This window comes from Vipera ursinii (assembly GCF_947247035.1).
Source record: "Vipera ursinii genome assembly, chromosome: 6".
NCBI classification, from domain to species: Eukaryota; Metazoa; Chordata; class Lepidosauria; order Squamata; family Viperidae; genus Vipera; species Vipera ursinii.
In genome coordinates this window covers 89625110-89647294 of record NC_139515.1, presented here as the reverse complement: position 1 = coordinate 89647294, position 22185 = coordinate 89625110, and the positions used below count along the sequence as shown (strand labels likewise).

Genomic DNA, 22185 nt, shown 5'->3' with positions numbered 1-22185 from the left:
CCGCACTGCAAGGGCAAGAACAAGCCTACTACGGGTCCAGGTCCTTGACTTACGACTGTTCGTTGAGTGACTGAAAAAAGTGACTTATGACCATTTTTCCACACTTCCGACTGCTGCAACATCCCCGTGGTCACACGTAGAGGTGACATGATAGCAGTCTTCCAATCTTGGAGGGGCTGCCTAAAAAAGAGGGGGTTCCCCAAAGCAGCTGAAGGCAAGACAAGAAGCAATGTGAGGACAATTAACCAGTGGAATGGCTTGCCACCAGAAGTTGTGGGTGCTCCAACACTGGAGGCTTTTAAGAAGAGACTGGACAGCCATTTGTCTGAAATGGCATAGGGTTTCCTGCCTGAGCAGGGGGATGGACTAGATAACCTCCAAGGTCCCTTCCAACATTATTATTATTATTATTATTATTATTATTATTATTATTATTATTATTATTATTATTATTATTATTATTATTATTATTATTATCTTTAGATGCCACCGTGTGTTTTAACCTCCGGAGATCAGAATGAGCGAGCCAAGCTCTTCCCTGCGATGCTCCACGGATGCTGAAGAAGCAGGAGAGGAAGACCACCATCGATCTATAAGAGTTCATTTAGTGACCGCTCAAAGTTACAACGGCACTGAAAAAGGGGACTGATGACCGTTTTTCACACTTACAGCCCTTACAGCATCACGCGATCAAAATTCAGAGGCTTGGCGACTGGCATGTGCTTAGGACAGTTGAAGTCACGCGATCCCCTTCTGCGACCTTCCGACAAGCAGAGCCAATGGGGGAAGCCAGATTCACTCCCCCCGCCCGGGTGACTAACAACTGCAGTGATTTACTTAACAACAGTGGCAAGAAAGGTTGTCAAATGGAGCAAAGCTCGCTTAAGAGATCTCTCAGCAACGGAAATGTTGGGCTGAGTTGTGCCTGTAAGTGGAGGACCGACTGTAATTGATGCCTTTGAGTTCTGGCCTCGGAGGGGATCGCTGGGAACCGTCCAGGGCATCCTCAGAAAGCAGAACTAACAGAATGACAGGAGTTGGAAGGGACCTTGGTGGTCTTCTAGTCCAGCCCTCTGCTCAAGCAGGAGACCCATTTCGGACCAATGGCTGCCCAGACTCTTCTTAAAAACCTTCCCCTACTGGAGCAGCCACAACTTCTGGTGGCAAGCGGTTCCACTGGTTGATTGTTCTCACTGTCAGGAAATTCCTCCTTAATTCCAGGTTGCTTCTCTTCTTGGTGAGTTTCCCTCCGTTGCTTCTTGTCCGGCCTTCAGGGGCTTTTGGGAATAGCTTGACTCCCTCTTCTTCGGGGGAGCCCCTCAGATATTGGAACGCTGCTATCATGTCCCCCCTGGTTTTTCTCTTCGTTAGACTAGACGTGCCCAATTCCTGCAACCGTTCCTCGTCTGTTTCAGCCTCCAGAACCTCGATCATCTTTGTTGCTCTTCTCTGCTCTCTTTCCAGAGTCTCAGCATCTTTTGAGGAGAGGCAGAAACCCAGAACCGGGAGGCCAAAAGCTGGCAGACCAGGAATCTTCCACAAGCCGATCTTAATTTGATGCCGGCCTTCCACTCCTCATTCCACGGAGTCGTTGGAATAACAGGGTAGCTGAACAGATGGCAATCAATGCAAGCACTAAACAAGGGACATGTTGACAGCCCTTAATGAGCAAGCAAACGTACGTCAACACCAGGCTGATGAAGTATTTTTCCTGCCTGCCGGAAAGAGCATGTCCAGAGCTCTCCTGCTGCAGCCCGGCCTTGCCGGAGAGCAGAGCAATGTCAGCCTGCAGCCCAGAGGAGACGAGGCGCACGCTGGACCGACTGTTTCCATGCGTCAACCGGAAGGGCCACTCAGAGGAGGAGCAAATAACCCGGGTCTAAGATGGCCAGAAAGGACGCAACGAGGAATCGCTCGGGGGGGGGTGTCAGGAAGAAAAGGCAATACGATTTTACATCCCAGTTTAAAGTCCCCAGACTGTGGCAGCACCGGCTCTCTGGAGACCCCCGGGGGGATCCCTCCAGCTGGATCAAGCGGGATTAGCTGCGCTGCCTTCTCTGGGACAAGCCAGATGCTTACCGCTGGATGGCTGGGATGAGGGTTAAGGGGGCTCCAAGACCATCTTCCCCAGCCGAGTCTGCACCCTGCTCCCCAGCCAAGGTGACCAAGAGCAGCTGCCTCTGGACATGCCCCTGCCCACGGCAGCTGGCTACGCAGGTAGTTCCCCCACTTATGGCCAAAGGGAGCCCAGGATTTCTGTTGCTAAGTGAGACGTTGGTGACGGGACTTTCTCCCAATTTTACAACCTTTCTCGCCACATCGGTTAAGTGAATCGCTGCAATTGTTAAGTGAGTCACCTGGTTGTTAAGTGAATCCGGCTTCCTCGTTGATTTTGCTGGTCAGCTGGTCGCAAAAGGGGGATCGCATGACACACACACCCCCGGGACACTGCAGCAGTCATAAGTACGAGCAGTGCTTTTTTTGTAAAAGAAAAAGGTGCCGGAACTCACACACGTCATACAACCCGCCATGCCTACCTTACAAGGTTCCATCCAAGAAAGGTGCCGGAACTCCGTTCTGAGCGTTCTATGACAAAAAAAAGCCCTGAGTAGGAGCCTGAGTTTTGATCCCGCGACCACGGGGAGGCTGCTGCGGCCAGAAGGGTGAAAAACGGCCACCAGTCGCTTTTCTCAGTGTCGTCGTAACTTTCAACGGTCGCTAAATGAATGGAGATCCCTGGTGGCACAGCCCCCGACCCAAAACTCCACCGCCATGAAACCCCCTCACCCTCTGGCTGCAGCGTTTGCTTCGCTGAGGACCCCAAATCGCTGCCCCTGCACACCCCACATGCCCTGAGGGAAACCGAGGCACGGTCTTTGCCCCGTGGGGGGACGGCAGGTGCCAGCCAGGAAGAGACGGTGGGGAAGAGGCCGCCGCCAGAGACTGGGGAGGGAGGGGGGCGTTTGTGCTAGCCTTCCTCCCGTCCCCTCCACTTTCTCCAAATAGCCCATTCACCCCTTTCGGCTTCCCAGAGGGAGGGGGGTTTCAGCGCCAGCTCGGCCTGGCTGGGAGCCCCTGTCGGGTGCTGCTTGCCCTCCTGGGCACCGCACGAGCCCCCCCCCCACCAGGGCCTGGGGAAGAAGAAAGGGGGGAACCCTCCCCCTGCATCTCCTCCCGGTGCTCTCCAGCCGGGGGGGCACGAGAGTCGCTGAGCTTGGGGGTCTTCCTGGGCTTGGCTCATGGCCCCCCTCCGTCTTCTCCAGCCCCTCCCGAAGGACGACTTCTTTGTGTATTTCGCTGTTTTGCAGGCAGGGCTTGACTCGCAACCACAACGGAGCCCAGCGTTCCCTTGCTGAGAAAGGGGTTAGGTGAGTTTTGCAACCTTATTTTACGACCTTTCTCGCCACGGTTGTTAAGTGAAACAGTGCAGTTGTTAAGTGAATCCGGCTTCCCCACTGGCTTTGCTTATTGAGGACCAGCTGCTTATATATTTTAAAATAATCCCCCAAAGTAAAAGGCCAATGAAGCGACCGGGGGGAGGAAGGGAGGCAGGCAAGGGTCCCTGGGACGTCCCGTTCTTTCTCCTGAATTCGGTACCAGCACCAGAGCGCCCCCCTCCCCCCGTGACCTTGGCAGGTCTCAAGGAGACCCATTTGGCTCTTGGCTCCGTGCCCTAAAAACGGTCATTAAACAGGCGTTATTAAGCGAGGACAGCCCTTATCTGCGTGTTTCTTCTCACCTATTCGCATTTAGTCTTCTACTTACATAATACATCACGAAGCATTGAAACATGCTGTATAACTATCAGTGTGTCAAAATAACATATTGTTTAAAAATGGAAAGTTGGGGCAATAAATGGCCTGTATGTCTAGACCTGACAGCATGTTAAAGTATTGATCGAGTTTTATATTAACATTTTATGGACGTAGGTTTAGTTTCTACAAATGTTACTTACTTATTCATCAACCTATATATCTTTTTCCAGAGCTACTATATTTTCGCTTGCCCTTTATTGTACCTTCCTGTTGTTACTGATATATATATATATATATATATATGTAAGGTAAAGGTTCCCCCGCACATGCGTGCTAGTCGTTTCCGACTCTAGGGGCCGGTGCTCATCTCCGTTTCAAAGCCGAAGAGCCAGCGCTTGTCCGAGGACGTCTCCGTGGTCATGTGGCCGGCATGACTAGACGCCAAAGGCGCACGGAGCGCTGTTCCCTTCCCACCGTAGCGGTCCCTATTTTTCTACTTGCATTTTTTTTTACGTGCTTTCGAACTGCTAGGTTGGCAGAAGCTGGGACGAGTAACAGGCGCTCACTCTGCTACGCGGCACTCGGGATTCGACCCGCCAAACTGCCGACCTTCTGATCGACAAGCTCAGCGTCCTAACCCACTAAGCCACTGCGTCCCTTATATATAAGAGGCCTTCTAGCCCACCCCCCTGCTCAAGCAGGAGACCCTATGCCATTCCGGAGAAGTGGCTGTCCAGTCTCTTCTTAAAACACTCCCAGTGTTGGAGCATTCACAGCTTCTGGAGGCAGGTTGTTCCACTGGTTAATTGTCCTCCCTGTCAGGAAGTTTCTCCTTAGTTCCAGGTTGCTTCTCTCCTTGATTAAGTTTCCAACTGTGGTTTCTTGTCCTGCCTTCAGGGGCTTTGGGGAATAGGTCGACCTCCATCTTCTTTGTGGCAGCCCCTCAAATGCTGGAACTCTGCTATCGTGTCCCCCACTAGTCCTTCTCTTTGTTAGGTTGCCCATTCCCAATTCCTGCAACTGTTCTTGATACATTTTTGTCTCCAGACCTTTAATCATCCAGTTGCTCTTCTTTGCACTTTTTCCAAAACCACAATATTCTTTTGGGTAATGTGGTGACCCAAACTGGATGCAGTATTCCAGATATGGCCTTACTAAGGCCTTGCTAATACTTCACCTGATTTTGATTCTACGCCTCTGTCTATACAATCAAGGATCGTATGAGCTTTTTTGGCTGCCGCCGGACATGGCTGGATCATATTTAAGCGATCGTCCACTAGGACTCCAAGGTCCCTCTCACAGTTACTGTTTTTTGAGCCAGGTTTTGCCTAATCTGTACCTTTGGTTTTCCTGCCCAGGTGTAAAACTTTGCTTTTCTCCATTGTTCAAGTCTGTCGAGATCTTTTTGGATCCTGAGCTTGTCTTCTGGGGTGTTGGCTATTCCTGACAGTTTGGTGTCAGCTGCAAATTTAATGAGTTCCCCTTCAATTCCCTCATCCTAATCATTTATGAAAGTATGTTCATAATTCCGGGTCTTCAGGAATTATAAGGCAATTTTAAGACCTGTGGACTTCAACTCCCAGAATTCCTCAGCCAACCATGCTTAAAATCACCCAGCCAAGTAATGCTTAAAACTACAGGAAAATAAGCCACAGAAGGATTTTACGGATCTCCTTCTGGATTGCTACTGGTATTGAGGCTACATCTTTCTCTCCTTCCTCCAGATGTCTCTGAGCATTCAGGCTGGGGATGATGGGAGACAGACTTCCCATTTCTCTAAATTGGGATCCTCCAAGTCTCTCTGAGAATGCAGGTTGGGAATGATGGGAGACGGACTACCCATTTTTCTAATTTGGGATCCTGCAGGTGTCTCTGAGCACGCAGGCTGGGGATGATGGGAGGTGGGCTTCCCTTTTCTCTAATCTGGCCTCCTCCAGGTGTCTCTGAGCACGCGGGATGGGGATGATGGGAAGTCCGATTTAAATGGGGGAGCTTCAGAGGGGGAAAACAGCCTCCTTCCTAGAGGTGCAAATCCTCTCAAGAAGACCAGGAGGCCAAAGCCACAGCTGGGGGAAGAGTCGTCCACCACGCCAGCTGGGCCCACGAATGCAATGGGGAGCGTCTCCCCCAAGCAACCCTCCCATTTCCTAGAGGCACCAGGCAAGCTCCTCCTGGAGGCTGAAATGCGTCTCTCTCATTTTACAACTGGTGCTCCCAGAGTGTGGGAGAATCTGCCAGCCTTCGAAGCCGGCTGACGGCTTGGGCAGGATGAGCTGCCTGGGAGGGGGCCGGCTCCTCCCGGGAGGATGCGGTTGCTAAGCAAGGGGGAAGACGAGGCTCCGCACGGCGTCATCCAGGATTGCGCAAGACACACCTCCCAGCGGGGGGGGGCTCTGCGTGGCTCATGGGGGGGGCTCCAATTCAGCCGCACCCACAGCAGCGGCCAAACTCCGAGGACCCCACGCCGGCATCCGGAGGTGCGACTCCTCGCCAGCAGAAGAGCAATACAGGCGTTCCTCGACCGAGCTCAACATCTCTGTTGCTAACGGAGACGAGTGTTAATTTTGCCCACTTTTACTCCCTTTCTGGATACGGTTAAGTGAGTCCCTGCAGTTCTAAAGTTAGGAACACAGCCGTTAAGCGAACCTGGCTTCCAACACTGACTCTGCTTGTGGGAAAGTCGCCAAAGGGGAATCACGTGACCCCGGGGGACACTGCGGCCGTCATAAATGTGAGCCTGTTGTGGAGCGTCTGAATTTTGGTCGCGTGACCACGGGGGAGGCTGCAATGGTGTGAAAGTGTGAAAAACGATCATAAATCGCATCTTTCAGTGCTGTTGTAACTTTGAACGGTCGCTAAACAAATGGTTGTTACGTTGAGGTTTGCCTGTATCGGCACCACACGCACAATTCCCCGATAACCCCTCTGTTGGCTTCCCACAAGAAAGCCTGCAGGATTCCCACGAGACCAACAAGGCATTTTTCGGACGTTTGTGAGGATCACGTAGGGGAGAGGAGAGTGGAGGGTGCACCAATAACACACCGGGCAACCTGGGTTCCGCTCAACGCTCCCGAAGTGCCGCAGAGGCGCCTCTGACAGCCTCCGTCATCTGCCGGGACAAATGGCCACGGAGAAGAACATCCATTAATTACCCAGCCTTGTCCCAAGCGTCCTTCCCCATCACGGCCAGAATTAGAAACGGCACAAGATCAGAGCGAAGGGGACACTGCGTGAAAACCGCTGCTGCGAAGTAAGAGGGAGGCTCTGGAGAACCCCTCCACCAGCCTTGCAAGGGGAAGGCAAGAACAGAGCTGGAAGGGGCCTGGGAGGTCTTCTAGTCCAACCCCCTGCTCAGGCAGGAGACCTGATACCAGATCAGACCAATGGCTGTCCAGTCTCTTCTTGAGAGCCTCCAGTGTTGGAGCACCCACTGGTCAACTGTCCTGGCCGTTAGGAAGTTTATCCTTCATTCCAGGTGTGGCTTCTCTCTCGACTTGATTGGTTTCCGACCATTGTTTCTTGTCTTTTGCCTTCTGCTGCTTTGGAAAATAGGTTGACCACCCCTCTTCTTTCTCGGAGACCCTCAAATATCTGCTATCGTTATCAGCCCTGGTCCTTCTCTTCATTAGACTAAACGTACCCAATTCCTGCATCCCTTCTTCGTATGTTTTAGCCTCCGGTGCTCTAGTTTTAAGGAGCAGAATAAAATTTAACAGCGACAAGGGAATTCTTTTGCATTTTCTCAAAGTGCCGTCTCGCAACAAGTGCTTCTCCAAAATCCAGTGGCTTCCACATCTGGGCCTGGACATGCCAGGGACCAGCTGCTGCTCCCCCCACCTGACGTAGCCCCTACTAACTGCCCCCCCCAATATGGGACCGGCCCCACCAGTTGTCCCCCCCCTTCCTGGGCCTGGCTAATGTGGCAAATGACAGGTTGACAGAGGGGCCGTTAGCAAAAAGCGTGACCAACACGTGGCACACGTGTCAACTCCCGTTAGCAACGCTCCTTTTCCATTTTTCTGATTTCATGCCTTTAATTTATTCATCTCATTTTTGCTTATTTCTTCTTGTTACCTTCGTAACATCACAGCCACTTAGAGCCAGATGACCGAAGCCGCCGAATGACAATTGAAATTACACACATGTCATTGTGGAGATGGTTGTCTGAACAAAGGACAGTGGTCAGCTTGAAGTTGCTCTCCTTGGGAAGCTTTGAAGGTCCCTCACAGGTGTCGCTCGTGGTGGGACGGGGTCAGGGAAGCCGTCTTGGCCCCTGGAAGAAGAGACACCCCAGACAGAGGAGAGTGGAAACACACTCAGCCTTCCAACCAAAGCCTTCAGCCAAGGCAGCCCGGCTTGCTTCTTCTAGGGCCAAGAGGAACATGTGCCTGCTCCAAGTCCACAGAGAGTCTACGTCAAGTCTAGTGAAGAGAAGGACCGGGGGGGGGGCATGATAGCAGCCTTCCAGTATTTGAGGGGCTGCCACAAAGAAGAGGAGGGGGTCACCCTATTCTCCAAGGCACCTGAAGGCAGGACAAGAAAGAACGGATGGAAACTAGTCAAGGAGAGAAGCAACCTAGAACCAAGGAGGAATTTCCTGACAGTGAGAACAATTAACCAGTGGAACTGCTTGCCACCAGAAGTTGTGGGTGCTCCAAAGACATTTGACAGCTATTTGTCCAGAATGGTGTAGGGTCTCCTGCTTGAGCAGGGGGGGTGGACTAGAAGACCCCCAAGTTCCCTTCCAACTTGGTTATTCAATTATGGTTGTCAGTCAAGGACCACCCTTCTTTATTGGCAGGCCTGCCTGTTGGAACGGCCTCCCCCGAGACCCAGATGGGCTTGGCCCTGTGCGCCTTCTATAAAGTCCTGGAGTCCCGGCTTCTCCCTCCGGTGCCGGCAGAGGCTGAGCTGGACGGCTGGACTGGACTGCGGCTTTTAGAGACCTCAGCTCTGCAGGTTTTGTGCGGTGTGTTCCCCAGATCACAAGATGGACACGGCGAAACACAGTATGCAAATCCATTCAGTCCATCCATCTACACAGAGCCCAAACAAACAACCCAACAGAAACACGGCGCAGGCACCCCCACCTGCTTACAAAAGCCAGAGGTTGGGATGGCAGAAGCCTCCGCGCAGCCTTCGAGCCTGTCAAGTCTCTTCCCACCACCGCAGACCCCGGAGAGCCTCGTCTGCCTCGTCTGAGCACTTACTGGATCCCTGCAGGTGGAGCTGGCTTGATCCGTTTTCAGCCCCAACCCCCCTCCCTGTTCTCCTTCTCTGAGGACCAGCTAGCACAAGAGACCCCCCAGCTCCCTGTTGGCCAAGCCGGAGAGCCGTGGGGGGAAGGGGAGAAGAATGAGGGGGCTGGAGGGAGGGAAGACAGGACAGGACTAGGTAAGATTCCCAAAACTTCAAAAACTTTAGGTTATGGAAGATGCCCAGGTCGGTGGCTTGTGGCTTAAATGCAAACCAAGATTGACTATGGCCTCTAGCTATCTCCACCTGGTCAGCAAACCACCTGTGGACGGATGAAGTTTGAGGAGAGAAAAGCAGTCAGGAACACGGGAGGGGAAAAAAGTTTCCAGAAGAGGGCAAGACTTCTCTAAATCTTTGCTCCTCCAGGCTCAGGCGGGCCGTCCTACTTCCTCCCACACGGAACGGCCAGGCAGCTGCACGTGCAGAGGAGGCCGACCCCTCTCCCCTGACAAACAGCCCACGATTTAACCAACCAACCAGGATCAAACAAGAAAGGGACTCTTGTGCTGCAGTCCGAGCGCCCCCAGGTTTACGTGGCACCCTTCAGGTTGATGGCAGGGTCCCCGCTTGTGGCTGCACCGTCCACGGGAACCGTCCTCCCCCACCCCCACACCGGGGTCGAGGAGAGGGGAAACCTCTCGGCTCAAAGCTTCTCTCCTTCCCATGTAGGACCAGGGACAAAGAATCACGGTCACATCTGTGAGACGGTCAGTTAGAACCAGTGTGGTGCGGTGAAGGTGCTGGCCTAGAAACCAGGAGACGGTGAATTCTAGTTGCACCTTAGCCACAAAAGCCGGCTGGGTGACTTTTGGCCAGCCGCTAGGAGATTCTGAGTTCTAGTCCTGCCTTAAGCTGGCTAGGGACTTTGGGCCAATCATCAGGAGACAGTGACTTCTAGCCGCGCCTTAGGCATGAAAGCCAGCAGGGTGATTTTGGGCCAATCGCCAGGAAGTGGTGAGTTCTCATACCAACCCACTCCGCAGGGTTGTTGTGGGGAAACAAGAAGAGGGGGGAGGAAGAAGCCGGGGTGTCCTTCGTAGCCTGGAGTTACTTATAAAGGCGGATAAAAGAACCCGCGGGACGGGCCAGGGGGAAGGGCTCCCGCCCACCCGCCCGGGGCCCCGCCGCTCACCTGGCCCTGGCGCGGCCGCTCCTGCGCAGGGAGGGCGCCTCGGCCTCCCGCTCCTCCCGCACGCGCTGCAGCGACGGGGAGCGGCCGGGGGCGCCGCGGGGGCCGGCCTCGCCCGCCGCCTCCCGCATCTGGGCCAGCAGCTGCGGGGGGAGGCCGCGGAGCGAGGGCGCCGGCGAGCGGGGCGGGCGGCTCTCCGACTTCAGGTTGTTGTCGCTGGCCGAGCGCTGGAGCAGGCGCGGGGAGGAGAGCCCGCCCGACGCCCCCCACAGCCGCCGCCGCTTGCTGTAGCTCGGGGTCTCGCGGAAAGGCACTGCGGGGGAGAGAGAGAGAGAGAGGGGGGGGCAAGGTTAGCACGGCCGGACCCGCCGCCGCCCCCCCCCCCGCGCGCCCCGGGGAAACTTCCCGGCCGGCCGACTCCGAGACTCCGAGGCGCTCCGGCTGAAGGCGGGCGGGAGAGCGGCCCCGAGGTCCGGAACGGCCGCCCGCCCGCCTCGGTTGATTCATTTCGCCTGTGGCGTATCGTGCAATGTATGTTAACACACGTTAGGATCTTTTTTTTAAAAAAACCCACGTTAACACGAATGGAAAAAGATCTCCGTGCTGCAACAGGGACGGATCCCGCAGCCGCGGCTGAGCTCTGGCGGGGATTCCTCCGGCGCAGAGGAGCGCGGAAGTGGGAGCATGCGGCGGGGGTGGGGGGTGCCAGAAGCCGGGGCGCTGCTCTCCCCCCCAGAAGGAGCCGTCCCCCGACGACCAGCCCGCCGAGGCTGGCGCGACCTGGGGGCGCCACCCGTTTCTCACCCGGAGGCGCACCTGGGACTATCCTCAGACCACCTTCCGAGACCCCCTCCGCGCCCCCTCTTAAGGCAGCCGGCAGCCCGCTTGCCTGGCAAGGGAGGGGGCGGGTGGGGAACCGGCGGCCCTAAAGCAGCGTCCCCCAACTTCGGGGCACCAGCGAGCGGCTCCGCGGAGAGAGGCTTTTCAGCGGAGCGCGGGTCGGGTGGGGGGGTGGGCTTGTTCCACCTGCTGCCTGCATCCCGCGGATGGGGCTTCGCTGGTTTGTGCGGCCCGGTTGCTGGCAAGCCGGACCGGTGCCGGTCCACGGACCGGGGCTTGGGGACCCCGGCCCTAAAGGGATGGTCGCTGCTTTATCTCTGCTCCAGAGAAGCGGCGCTGCTGCCTTTCTAACCGCCTAAAAAAAAACCCGCTGGCTTGTGTCAATAAACACCCGGAGCCCCTTTTGCTCGTGGGGAGGCATTTCCCGTGCCCTTGGCTCCCTTTTACCCCCCCCCCCTCCGCAGCCTTCTGACTGTGGGGAGTGCCCAAAACACAGCCAACTTTTTAAAAGGAGATTTCTCCAACTCTTTAAAGGTTTTTAAGAAAAGGTTGGACAGCCAATCCCCTGTTTGAGCAGGGGGTTGGACTAGAAGACCTCCGAGGCCCCTTCCAGCTCCATTATTCTTGCCCTCCCGTATGCTGACCTCAAACTGGGATTCAAAGTGACAGAAACATTGGTCTGTTTAGTGGCGGGGTGGGCTGGGGTGGACCCGATGCCTTAAAGATAGATTCCTGCTCTTGGGGGGCTTCAGAGATGCCATGGATTAGATTGGGCCCAAATTGGGGGCCAAAGTTTTCCTAGCAGCCCCCTGAAACTCCTGATCTGTCAGCTACCCAGACAGGTGGATTCCCTGACTCCCTTTTTCTCACTGGAATAAATGTGCCCTCAAAACTGAAAAAGGGGCTACAAAGAGTGACTTCCAGTGGCTAGGAGTTCCACAGCGGACCACGGATACGGCCACTCCAGATCTAAAGGAACTGGGAATCTGGAAGGGAGGGGCCCTTGGTGCTCTATGAGCTTGGATTTTTTTCTTGCAGATGTTTCACAACCAAACTAGGTAACGTCATTAGTGCTAGGAAGCAGTGGGGGGGGGGTGTTTCTCAGTTTTTATTGTCTATTAATCCCTTACTAGGGACGCGGTGGCTCAGTGGATTAGGACACTGAGTTTGTCGATCAGATGGTCGGCAGTTTGGCGGGTCGAATCCCGAGTGCCGTGTAACAGAGTGAGCGCCTGTTACTCGTCCCAGCTTCTGCCAACCTAGCAGTTCGAAAGCACGTAAAAATGCAAGTAGAAAAACAGGGACCACAACGGTGGGAAGGTAACAGCGTTCCGTGCGCCTTTGGCGTCTAGTCATGCCGGCCACATGACCATGGAGACGTCCTCGGACAAGCGCTGGCTCTTCGGCTTTGAAACGGAGATGAGCACCGGCCCCTAGAGTCGGAAACGACTAGCACGCCTGTGCGGGGGAACCTTTACCTTTAACCCCTTAGTAGCACTGACGATGTTGCCTAGTTTGGTAATGAAACGTCTGCAAGGAAAGCAGCAAGCCCAGAGAGGCCCAAGCACCCTTCATTTCAGCCCTGAGCTACAAATATCCTCCTTTGTTGTCCTAGATACCTAGAAGTATGTTACAAATTACAGCAGAGGAACGTCCAGAAAATATCGGCATTTAAATGTGATAGCTGCCATTACTCTAGCTTTAATTTTTTGCATCTTCTGCCTGCAATTCCGTCTCTTTGGATGGAAGTCCATTTCCCTCCCCATCCTGACCGCTGCCCCCCCTGCTGCTCAGGGCGGAAATAATCTATGCCGCATCTGGGACCTCCGGTCCCAGTATCCTGCGCCTTCCCGGCAGAGCCTGCTGGGAGCTGTGGTTCAGCAACCTCTCACATTCCAACAGGTGCAGCCTGGCCCCTGACCTCCCCCCCCCCCCCCGGCTGCTCCACCTGGCCGCTTTCACCCCTCCCGGCTTGCAAGAAAACCTTGCAGGGGCTGCTTCCCTCTGGCTAGGTGAAAGCACCACGTTTCTCCCGGCATTAAAAATTTGCTCGCTGCTGGGCGGCTTCCTCCGTAAATGACTGTCAGCCGTGCAGACTCCGATCGGGAAACCAGGAAGATTAAAGCCATCAATTATAATAGCACCAGGCAGAGCAAACAGTAATCTTAACTACTCATCCGTCCCACTGAACAGAACGAGGGCCGCTCTCGATAAAAACCTTTGTCTCCCGCAAGGAGGGAGCAGGCGTCCTTCCTTACAGCCTCTCTCTCTCTCTCTCTCTCTCTCTCTGTGTTTGTGTGTGTTTTTCTGACCTGACACAGATGGGGTGCCATCTCAAAGGAGAGATGTCCGTGGAGATGCCCCATCCTCCAGGCCAGGCTTGTCCCAAAGCTGCTTTTTCCAAAAGGCAACTGGAGTTTCTTGTGTCTGTTTTTTCCCCTTCTCTTGAAAACGTTTCGCTTCTCATCCAGGAAGCTTCTTCAGTTCTTCTTCTTCTTCTTCAGTTCAGAACCGAAGCAGCTTCTTAGATGGGAAGCGAAACGTTTTCTAGAGGAAGAGAACCAAACGCAGTCCAGTTGCCTTTCGGGAAAAGCAGCTCTGGAGTCTCAGACGGGGCGGAGAGGAGCCCTTCTGGTGCCTCACCTGCGGCTCGTCTTGGGCGGGAGAGGGGGGGTACGGCTCCCATCGCCCAAGCACAGAGGGGGCCTGGCCCTGGGTGGGTGGGCGCTCTTTCTTGGGGCTGCGTGGGGATGTTAAAAGGGGGGGTGAGAGAACAGGGCGCTCTATCAGCCCAGCATGGGGGGGAGCTTTAGAGAGAGAATCTCTCTGCCATCCTCCTCCTGGGAGCAGGTGGTCCTCCGGCTTCTCCCAGGAGGAGGAAGGAGAAGAATTACTGCCAAATTAGGGCTCCTCCCAACCTCCAGAGGCCATGATGGATGGTATCAAACGAAATGAGACCCCCACCCCCGCCCCAGGGCTGAGTTTACCCATCTGAGACCTACCAGCCATTCATGTGGGCACTGGTCTTCCAAAACGTTTTTAATATCATGGGCTGTGGTTAATTTTATTTGACTTCTTTGGGTTTAATAGCTGCCCGGAATCAAAAGGAAGGGAGGAAAGAAGAATGGAGGAAGGAAAGGGAGGGAAGGGAAGGAAAAAGAAATGACAGGGAAGGAGGAAGGGAAGGGGGGGTGTCTTTGGAGCACTCCTTGAGCTGGATCCAGTGAGTTCTAGTCCCGCCTCAGGCATGAAAGCCAGCTGGGTGACTTTGGACCAATCACCAGGAGACGGTGAGTTCTAGTCCCGCCTCAGGCATGAAAACCAGCTGGGTGACTTTGGACCAATCACCAGGAGACGGTGAGTTCTAGTCCCACCTCAGGTATGAAAGCCAGCTGGGTGACTTTGGACCAATCACCAGGAGACGGTGAGTTCTAGTCCCGCCTCAGGCATGAAAACAAGCTGGGTGACTTTGGACCAATCACCAGGAGACGGTGAGTTCTAGTCCCACCTTAGGCATGAAAGCCAACTGGGTGACTTTGGGCCAATCACCAGGAGACGGTGAGTTCTAGTCCCACCTTAGGCATGAAAGCCAACTGGGTGACTTTGGGCCAATCACCAGGAGATGGCGAGTTCTAGTCCCGCCTTGACAGTGTGCTTATGCTTTGCCACTCACTCAGATTTGGTCTATCTAGCAAATTTATCCCCTTCATGGATTACTGCCTTGTCGTGGCGAAGGGGCTTGCGTAATTCAATGAAGCTATGAGCTATGCCATGCAGGGCCACCCAAGATGGAAAGGTCATAGCCGAGAGTTCTGACAAAACGTGATCCACTGGAGAAGGAAATGGCAACCCACTCCAGTATCTTTGCCATGAAAACCCTATGGACAGTACCAAAAGGCAAAACGATATGACGCTGGAAGATGAGCCCCTCAGGTCGGAAGGCGTCCAATATGCTACTAGGGAAGAGCAGAGAGCTAGTACTAGTAGCGCCAGAAAGAATGAAGCGACTGGGCCAAAGCCGAAAGGACGCTCAGCTGTGGATGTGTCTGGTGGTGAAAGGAAAGTCCGATGCTGTAAAGATTTTTTCTCCATAGGAACCTGGAATGTAAGATCCATGAATCAAGGAAAGCTGGACGTGGTCAAACAAGAGATGACAAGACTGAACATCGACATCTTAGGAATCAGCGAACTAAAATGGACAGGAATGGGTGAATTTAATTCAGATGACCATCAGGTATACTACTGCGGGCAAGAATCCCTCAGAAGAAATGGACTATCCTTCATAGTCAATAAAAGAGTAGGAAAAGCTATATTGGAATACAATCCCCCAAATGACAGAATGATCTCAGTTCGAATCCAAGGCAAACCATTCAATATCACAGTAGTCCAAGTCTATGCCCCAACCACTGGTGCTGAAGAGGATGAAATTGACCGGTTCTATGAAGCCCTAAGGGATGCGGTGGCTCAGTGGGTTAGGACGCTGAGCCTGTTGATCAGAAGGTTGGCAGTTTGGCGGGTCGAATCCCGAGTGCCACATAACAGAGTGAGCGCCTGTTACTCGTCCCAGCTTCTGCCAACCTAGCAGTTCGAAAGCATGTAAAAATGCAAGTAGAAAAATAGGGACCACTCCGGTGGGAAGGTAACAGCGTTCTGTGCGCCTTTGGCGTCTAGTCATGCCGGCCACATGACCACGGAGACGTCCTCGGACAAGCGCTGGCTCTTCAGCTTTGAAACGGAGATGAGCACCGGCCCCTAGAGTCGGAAACGACTAGCACGCATGTGCGGGGGAACCTTTACCTTTACCGTTTTATGAAGCCCTACAGCACCTTATAGAACTAACACCAAAAAATGATGTCCTTATCATCATGGGGGATTGGAATGCTAAAGTAGGAAGCCAAAAGATAACCGGAATAACAGGCAAGTTTGGCCTTGGAGTGCAAAATGAAGCAGGGCACAGGCTGATAGAATTCTGTCAAGAGAATACGATGGTCATAGCAAACACTCTTTTCCAACAACCCAAGAGACGGCTCTACACATGGACATCACCAGATGGTCAACACAGAAATCAGATTGACTATATGCTCTGCAGCCAAAGATGGAGAAGCTCTATACAGTCAGTAAAAACAAGACCAGGAGCTGACTGTGGCTCAGACCATGAGCTTCTTGTTGCAAAGTTTAGGCTTAAATTAAAGAAAGTAGGGAAAAGCACTAGGCCAGTCAGGTATAAATTAAGTCATATCCCTGTTGAATATACAGTAGAGGTGACAAATAGATTTAAGGAATTAGATCTGATAGACAGAGTGCCTGAAGAACTATGGACAGAGGTTCGCAACATTGTACAACAGGTAGCAACCAAAACCATCCCAAAGAAAAAGAAATGCAAGAAAGCAAAATGGCTGTCCGAGGAAGCTTTGCAAATAGCTGAGGAAAGGAGGGAAGTGAAAGGCAAGGGAGAAAAAGAAAGATACACCCAAATGAATGCAGAATTCCGGAGAATAGCTAGAAGAGATAAGAATGCCTTCTTAAATGAACAGTGCAAAGAAATAGAAGAAAACAATAGAATAGGGAAGACCAGAGATCTTTTCAAGAAAATTGGAGAGATGAAGGGAATGTTTAATGCAAAAATGGGCATGATAAAGGACCAAAATGGCAGGGACCTAACAGAGGCAGAAGAGATTAAGAAGAGGTGGCAAAATTACACAGAAGAACTATATAAGAATGAGCTTAACATCCCTGATAACCATGATGAGATGGTCACTGACCTTGAGCCAGACATCCTAGAATGTGAAGTGAAGTGGGCCTTAGAAAAGCTGAGCAACAACAAAGCTAGTGGAGGTGACAGTATTCCAGCTGAGCTATTCAAAATCTTAAAAGACAATGCAGTAAAAGTGCTACACTCAGTTTGCCAGCAAATTTGGAAAACTCAACAGTGGCCACAGGATTGGAAAAGATCAGTTTACATTCCAATTCCAAAGAAAGGCAGTGCCAAAGAATGTTCAAACTATCGCACCATTGCACTCATTTCTCATGCTAGTAAAGTTATGCTTAAAATCCTACAAGCTAGACTCCAGCAGTATGTGGATCGAGAACTACCAGAAGTACAGGCAGGATTTCGAAGAGGCAGAGGAACTAGAGATCAAATTGCCAACATACACTGGATCATGGAGAAAGCTAGGGAGTTCCAGAAAAACATCTACTTCTGCTTCATTGGCTATGCTAAAGCCTTTGATTGTGTGGATCACAACAAACTGTGGCAAGTTCCTAAAGAGATGGGAGTACCAGACCATTTTATTTGTCTCTTGAGAAATCTATATGCGGGCCAAGAAGCAACAGTGAGAACTGGACACGGAACCACTGATTGGTTCAAAATTGGGAAAGGAGTCCGGCAAGGCTGTATACTGTCGCTCTGCCTATTTAACTTATATGCAGAGCACATCATGAGAAAGGCAGGGCTAGATGAATCAAAAGTTGGAATTAAGATTGCCGGAAGAAACATCAACAACCTAAGATATGCAGATGATACCACTCTGATGGCAGAAAGTGAAGAGGAACTGAAGAGTCTCTTGTTGCGAGTGAAGAAGGAGAGTGCAAAAGTTGGTTTGAAACTTAACATTAAGAAAACCAAGATCATGGCATCCGGCCCTCTCAATTCCTGGCAAATAGATGGGGAAGAAATGGAGGTAGTGACAGATTTTATTTTCCTGGGCTCCAAGATCACCGCAGATGGGGACTGCAGCCAAGAAATTAAAAGACGTTTGCTCCTGGGGAGGAAAGCCATGGCAAATCTAGAGAGCACACTAAAAAGCAGTGACATCACCCTGTCAACAAAAGTGCGTATAGTCAAGGCTGTGGTCTTCCCAGTTGCAATGAATGGCAGTGAAAGTTGGACCATAAGAAAGGCTGAGCGTCAAAGAATGGAGGCCTTTGAACTGTGGTGCTGGAGAAGACTCCTGCGAATCCCTTGGACTGCAAGGCGATCAAACCGGTCAGTCCTAGAGGAGATCAACCCCGACTGCTCTTTAGAAGGCCAGATCCTGAAGCTAAAACTCAAATCCTTTGGCCACCTAATGAGAAGGAAGGACTCACTGGAGAAGAGCCTCATGCTGGGAAAGGTTGAGGGCAAGAGAAGAAGGGGACGACAGAGAAGGAGGTGGCTGGATGGAGTCATCGAAGCAGGAAGCGTGAGCTTAAATGGACTCCAGAAGATGGTAGAGGACAGGAAGGCCTGGAGGAACGTTGTCCATGGGGTCGCGATGGGTCGGACACGACTTTGCAACTAACAACAACTATTTCAAACTCTGACTCATTTCCCTTCCTCCTATTTTAAGCCATTTCAGAGCGCTGGGTTCTTGCTTTCCTTAATCACCATCATTGATTTCGGATGTACTGTTAATCCTGATAGCAACCAATTATATCCATGTCCCCTCATGGTTGTTTGTATGATTGGTTACGCTTTAATTAACCATCTCACCCAGAAATGACAGCAAGGTTTGCTTCTCTAATTGCCTTCTCTGCCTCAAAGCCTGGCCCAGGCGAGAACAGCCTCTCCGCTCTTTGCTCTGGGAGCCTTTGGGGGAATTTCCTCCGGAGCAAAGCGGGGGCGGGGGGGGGGGTTGGAGGAACGACTGAATGGTCCCCCCAGGCCAAAAACCACGGCAGGCTCAGGGAAGGAAGGTATTTGTTTATATGATTTCTGTAGCCCCCCCCCCAGCTCAGCAAACCACTCTGGGCGGCTCACAATTCAGAAACATATTACAATTAAAATCTTAAAGGCGTTTTAAAAACAAAAACCATTAAAACCCTAAAAAACGCTAAAACGTCTGATTTGAGCGCATCTAAAGCAAGAGGCCTGGCCTGTTAAGAAGGTAGGGGGAGGGGGGGTCTGGGCGCCTGGGGTGTCCCAGGCTGGGGAGCCTCACCGTGTCTTTAAAGCTTTACGGAAGGCTAACGGGGTGGGGGCCATTCACGGGGGCCCCAGAACCAGGCTGTGAAAACCCAGGTGGCACCGCAGGGGTGGTTTCTGCACTCGGCAAGAGATGGGACTAGATGATCTCCATGGAACCTTCCTACCTGTCCATTCTCCAATTCTTTGACTCTTCACTCTGCATCGGTCTCCCCAGCCACCCCCTTCCTTCCCCCTGAGGCCCTTTTCTCTGGCCCTGGGAGAGGAGGGGGGTCCAGAAGCCCCTTCCTCTCCCTTTCTTTGGAGCCCCCTCCCCTCAGCCGATCCCTGCCCGTCTGGGGCCCCGGGGCTCCTGGCGTCTCCAAAGGGTGGGGAGAGGCTCTGCCCTTGTTTCTTTGGGGCTCAGGGGACCCCCGACCCTGCCGGCTGCAGCTCTGCAAAGCCCTCCCGTCTTAATTTGGGCACTTTCTCCCGTGACCTTGAAAGCCTCTTTTCTTAAGAAGAGGCCGGTCGCTCGTCCGGAATGGGAGAGGGCCTCCTGCTTGAGCAGGGGGTTGGACTAGAAGACCTCCAAGGCCCCTTCCCACGCGGTTATTCTCTCCTTTCGGAAGCACGTGCTGTTTTCAGAGCCTCTCTTGATCCCGACGTGTTTCAAATGGAATCCTTTTTCAAAGGGAGCCCCAAAGCCAGAGAAACCAATTAAGGAAGAAAACCTGGCTGTCATTTCTGGGCAACGCAGTTAATTAAACTGTAACGAATCATACAATTACACACACCGTGTGGGGACATCAATATAATTGGTTCCTCTCGAAACACCGCCTCCTGGTTGCGATTTCAGGATCAGCCGGGCGGTTGCGCCCCCAAATCTGGCAGGCCTTTCCTTTCCAGCAGGACATTTTAATTTTGGAACGGTTTCGTCAGCCGTCCCTAAGCGAAGGTCCTGATTCTGTGCCCAGCGTTCCGGAACGACTGCGAAAGAATTTGCAGCCGTGCCACGGAGGGCGCTGAGGCCGAAACGTCTGGCGTGCCCTCCAGGTGCAACCTGCGCGTCTCTTCACACCCGGCTCGCCTGGCGTGGGCACCCACGAGTGGCAGGACCTTGACCTGGGCCAAGCAGCCAATGCTCTGGCAGAAGCCACGTCCCTGGGCCTGGACTGACCCAACTGCTGGAAGCCTTGGTGGTGCAGTGGTTAGAGTGCAGTACTGCAGGCTGACTCACTGCCAACTGCCAGGTGTTCGATCCTGACCGGTTCAAAGTTGACTCAGCCCTCCATCCTTCTGAGGTCGGTAAAATGAGGACCCACATTGATGGGGGGGCAAGAGGCTGACCCTGTAAACCACTTAGAGAGGGCTGTCAAGCACTGTGGGGCAGTATAGAAGTCTAAGTGCTATTGCTAAGTGCGAAGGAAGGAAGGAAGGAAGGAAGGAAGGAAGGAAGGAAGGAAGGAAGGAAGGAAGGAAGGAAGGAAGGAAGGAGGGCGCCCTGTGCTACAGCTACCTGCTGAGCCCCCTGTCCTTGACACTCCCGGGAGGGGCCCTCATCCTTCCTGGCAGGACTCCAGGGGTTGCCCACCCCCAGTTTCTCAGTGCTACAGAAAGCCAAAGGTCACACACACACTTACCAACGTCGGACTCTTTGTGGGTTTTGATGATTTCTGCCAGTTCAAAGTTCCCCGCAATAATGGCCACCTGCAAGCAAAGAGGCCAGAGTGAGCCGGACGGCTGCTGACCACAGAGAGTTCTTTGAGTGCCACTCCGCCTCACAACAGCCCTGCAAAGTAGGCCCTTTGCTTAGACTTCTTACAGGGACACAGGAATGGGCGCGCTCCGTCCAAGCTGCCAAGCCCGGAGACGTTTGTTTGCAGCCAGATGGGAGCCCAGGAAGAGATGGACATGGCAAGTTGCGTTCTTAGCCCCTTGGGACCCCCAGAAACCTTTGGAAGACCTGGGGGAGATGTCTCTGAAAGGAGGAGGCCCCCTGGGGTCAGGAGAAAAGGGCCAGGGACCCTCATTCAGCTTCCCTTGCCAAGCATATCAGGACTCGGCCTACATTCCCCCCCACCCCGTGCTCTCATTCAGAGGGAAAGGAGCCCCCTCAGGCTGGTGGGAATCTGATGGCCCCGAGGCCATCTGGACTGGACCAGAAGAGGCAGAATCGGGAAGTGGTCGCCCACCCTACCAGCAAGTGAAAAGCTGCGCAATGGAGTTGGGGCAGTTGTGATGCCCTCTGCGCCCTGATGCCGCCCTCTTAAAGGTATCGGCTCCACCCCAACCGCTGACCAGCCAAAGGCAGCCAGTGGTGGAGAAGGCTGGCAGGCAGTGTTGGAGAGAGAGAGAGAGAGAGACTGGCCAGCCAGGCGGAGGAGTCCAACGGGGAATCAGTCTGGCATCCCTACATGGGAACGAGAGGGTGAAGTCTGACCCCCTTTGAGTGCTGTCGAACCTTAAGCAATCCGACCCAGGCGCAAAATGGGAAGATTCCTGCAAAATAGGCCCACAGCACTAAAGTAGCTAGTTGAACTCTTTCTGTGTGGATCTGGAGCAGGAGGTGAGAAGGGGCAGCGGGGAGGCTAACCTGGCCCCACTTGGCTTCCCTTCTCCAGCTCCCAGCCGGGGGGGGGGATTCAGGGCTGCTTGGGGTGCTCCGCCTGCTGTGACCCCCCCTCCCCAGGCCCAAGAGGAGATAAGCTCCACCTCTTCTCTGAGGACCCTCGGGCAAAGAGGCTCCGGCAGAGGTCTAATCCCCCCCCCAACAAGGCCTGGAACTTGAACTGATCCAAGGGGCGGCTTCCTGACTTGAAGCCTTGGTGGAGCAGTGGGCTAATGCCTCCTTAAGTAACACCAGCTGCCTGCAATTAGTGCAGGTTCGAGTCCCACCAGGCTCAAGGTTGACTCAGCCTTCCATCCTTCCCAGGTAGGTAAAATGAGGACCCAGATTGTTGGGGGCAATTAAGCTGACTTTGTAATAATGCCGCTTGGGGTGTGTGTGAAAGCCCTAACAAGCAGGCATATACATAGAATGAAGGCTATTGCTAAGCACATTTGATTTGTGCTTTAGATTGTAAGAAGGGCGGGATATAAATGGGATTTAAAAAAAAGTATGTAACGGATACAGACGGGTGTGAAATGGGAAATCACAAAGCGCCTGTCTCACGTTGGCCGAGACGGATGAATGCAGGGGAGGGGGAAATTCATGCCAGTCTCAGCGCCCAGCAGGACTCAGAGGCTGCTGGAAATGCCCTGCCCTGCCTGGGCTTGGTCAGGAGGAGCCTCGTCCCTTTTCTGGAGCAAGTCTGGCTCCG

At 53.2% G+C, this 22185-nt stretch overlaps 1 protein-coding gene across 1 annotated transcript in view; it reads right to left on the bottom strand.

The window, feature by feature from the left end:
- SHANK3 (SH3 and multiple ankyrin repeat domains 3) overlaps positions 1–22185 on the bottom strand; it is a gene marked incomplete at both ends in the record, with an annotated part of 484200 nt that overhangs the window by 99029 nt on the left and 362986 nt on the right. Inside the window, 2 exons of the mRNA XM_083365407.1 lie at positions 10144–10453; positions 20506–20572. Of these exons, the coding sequence (XP_083221533.1) occupies positions 10144–10453; positions 20506–20572 (377 nt within the window). The remainder of the gene's footprint in view (positions 1–10143; positions 10454–20505; positions 20573–22185) is intronic.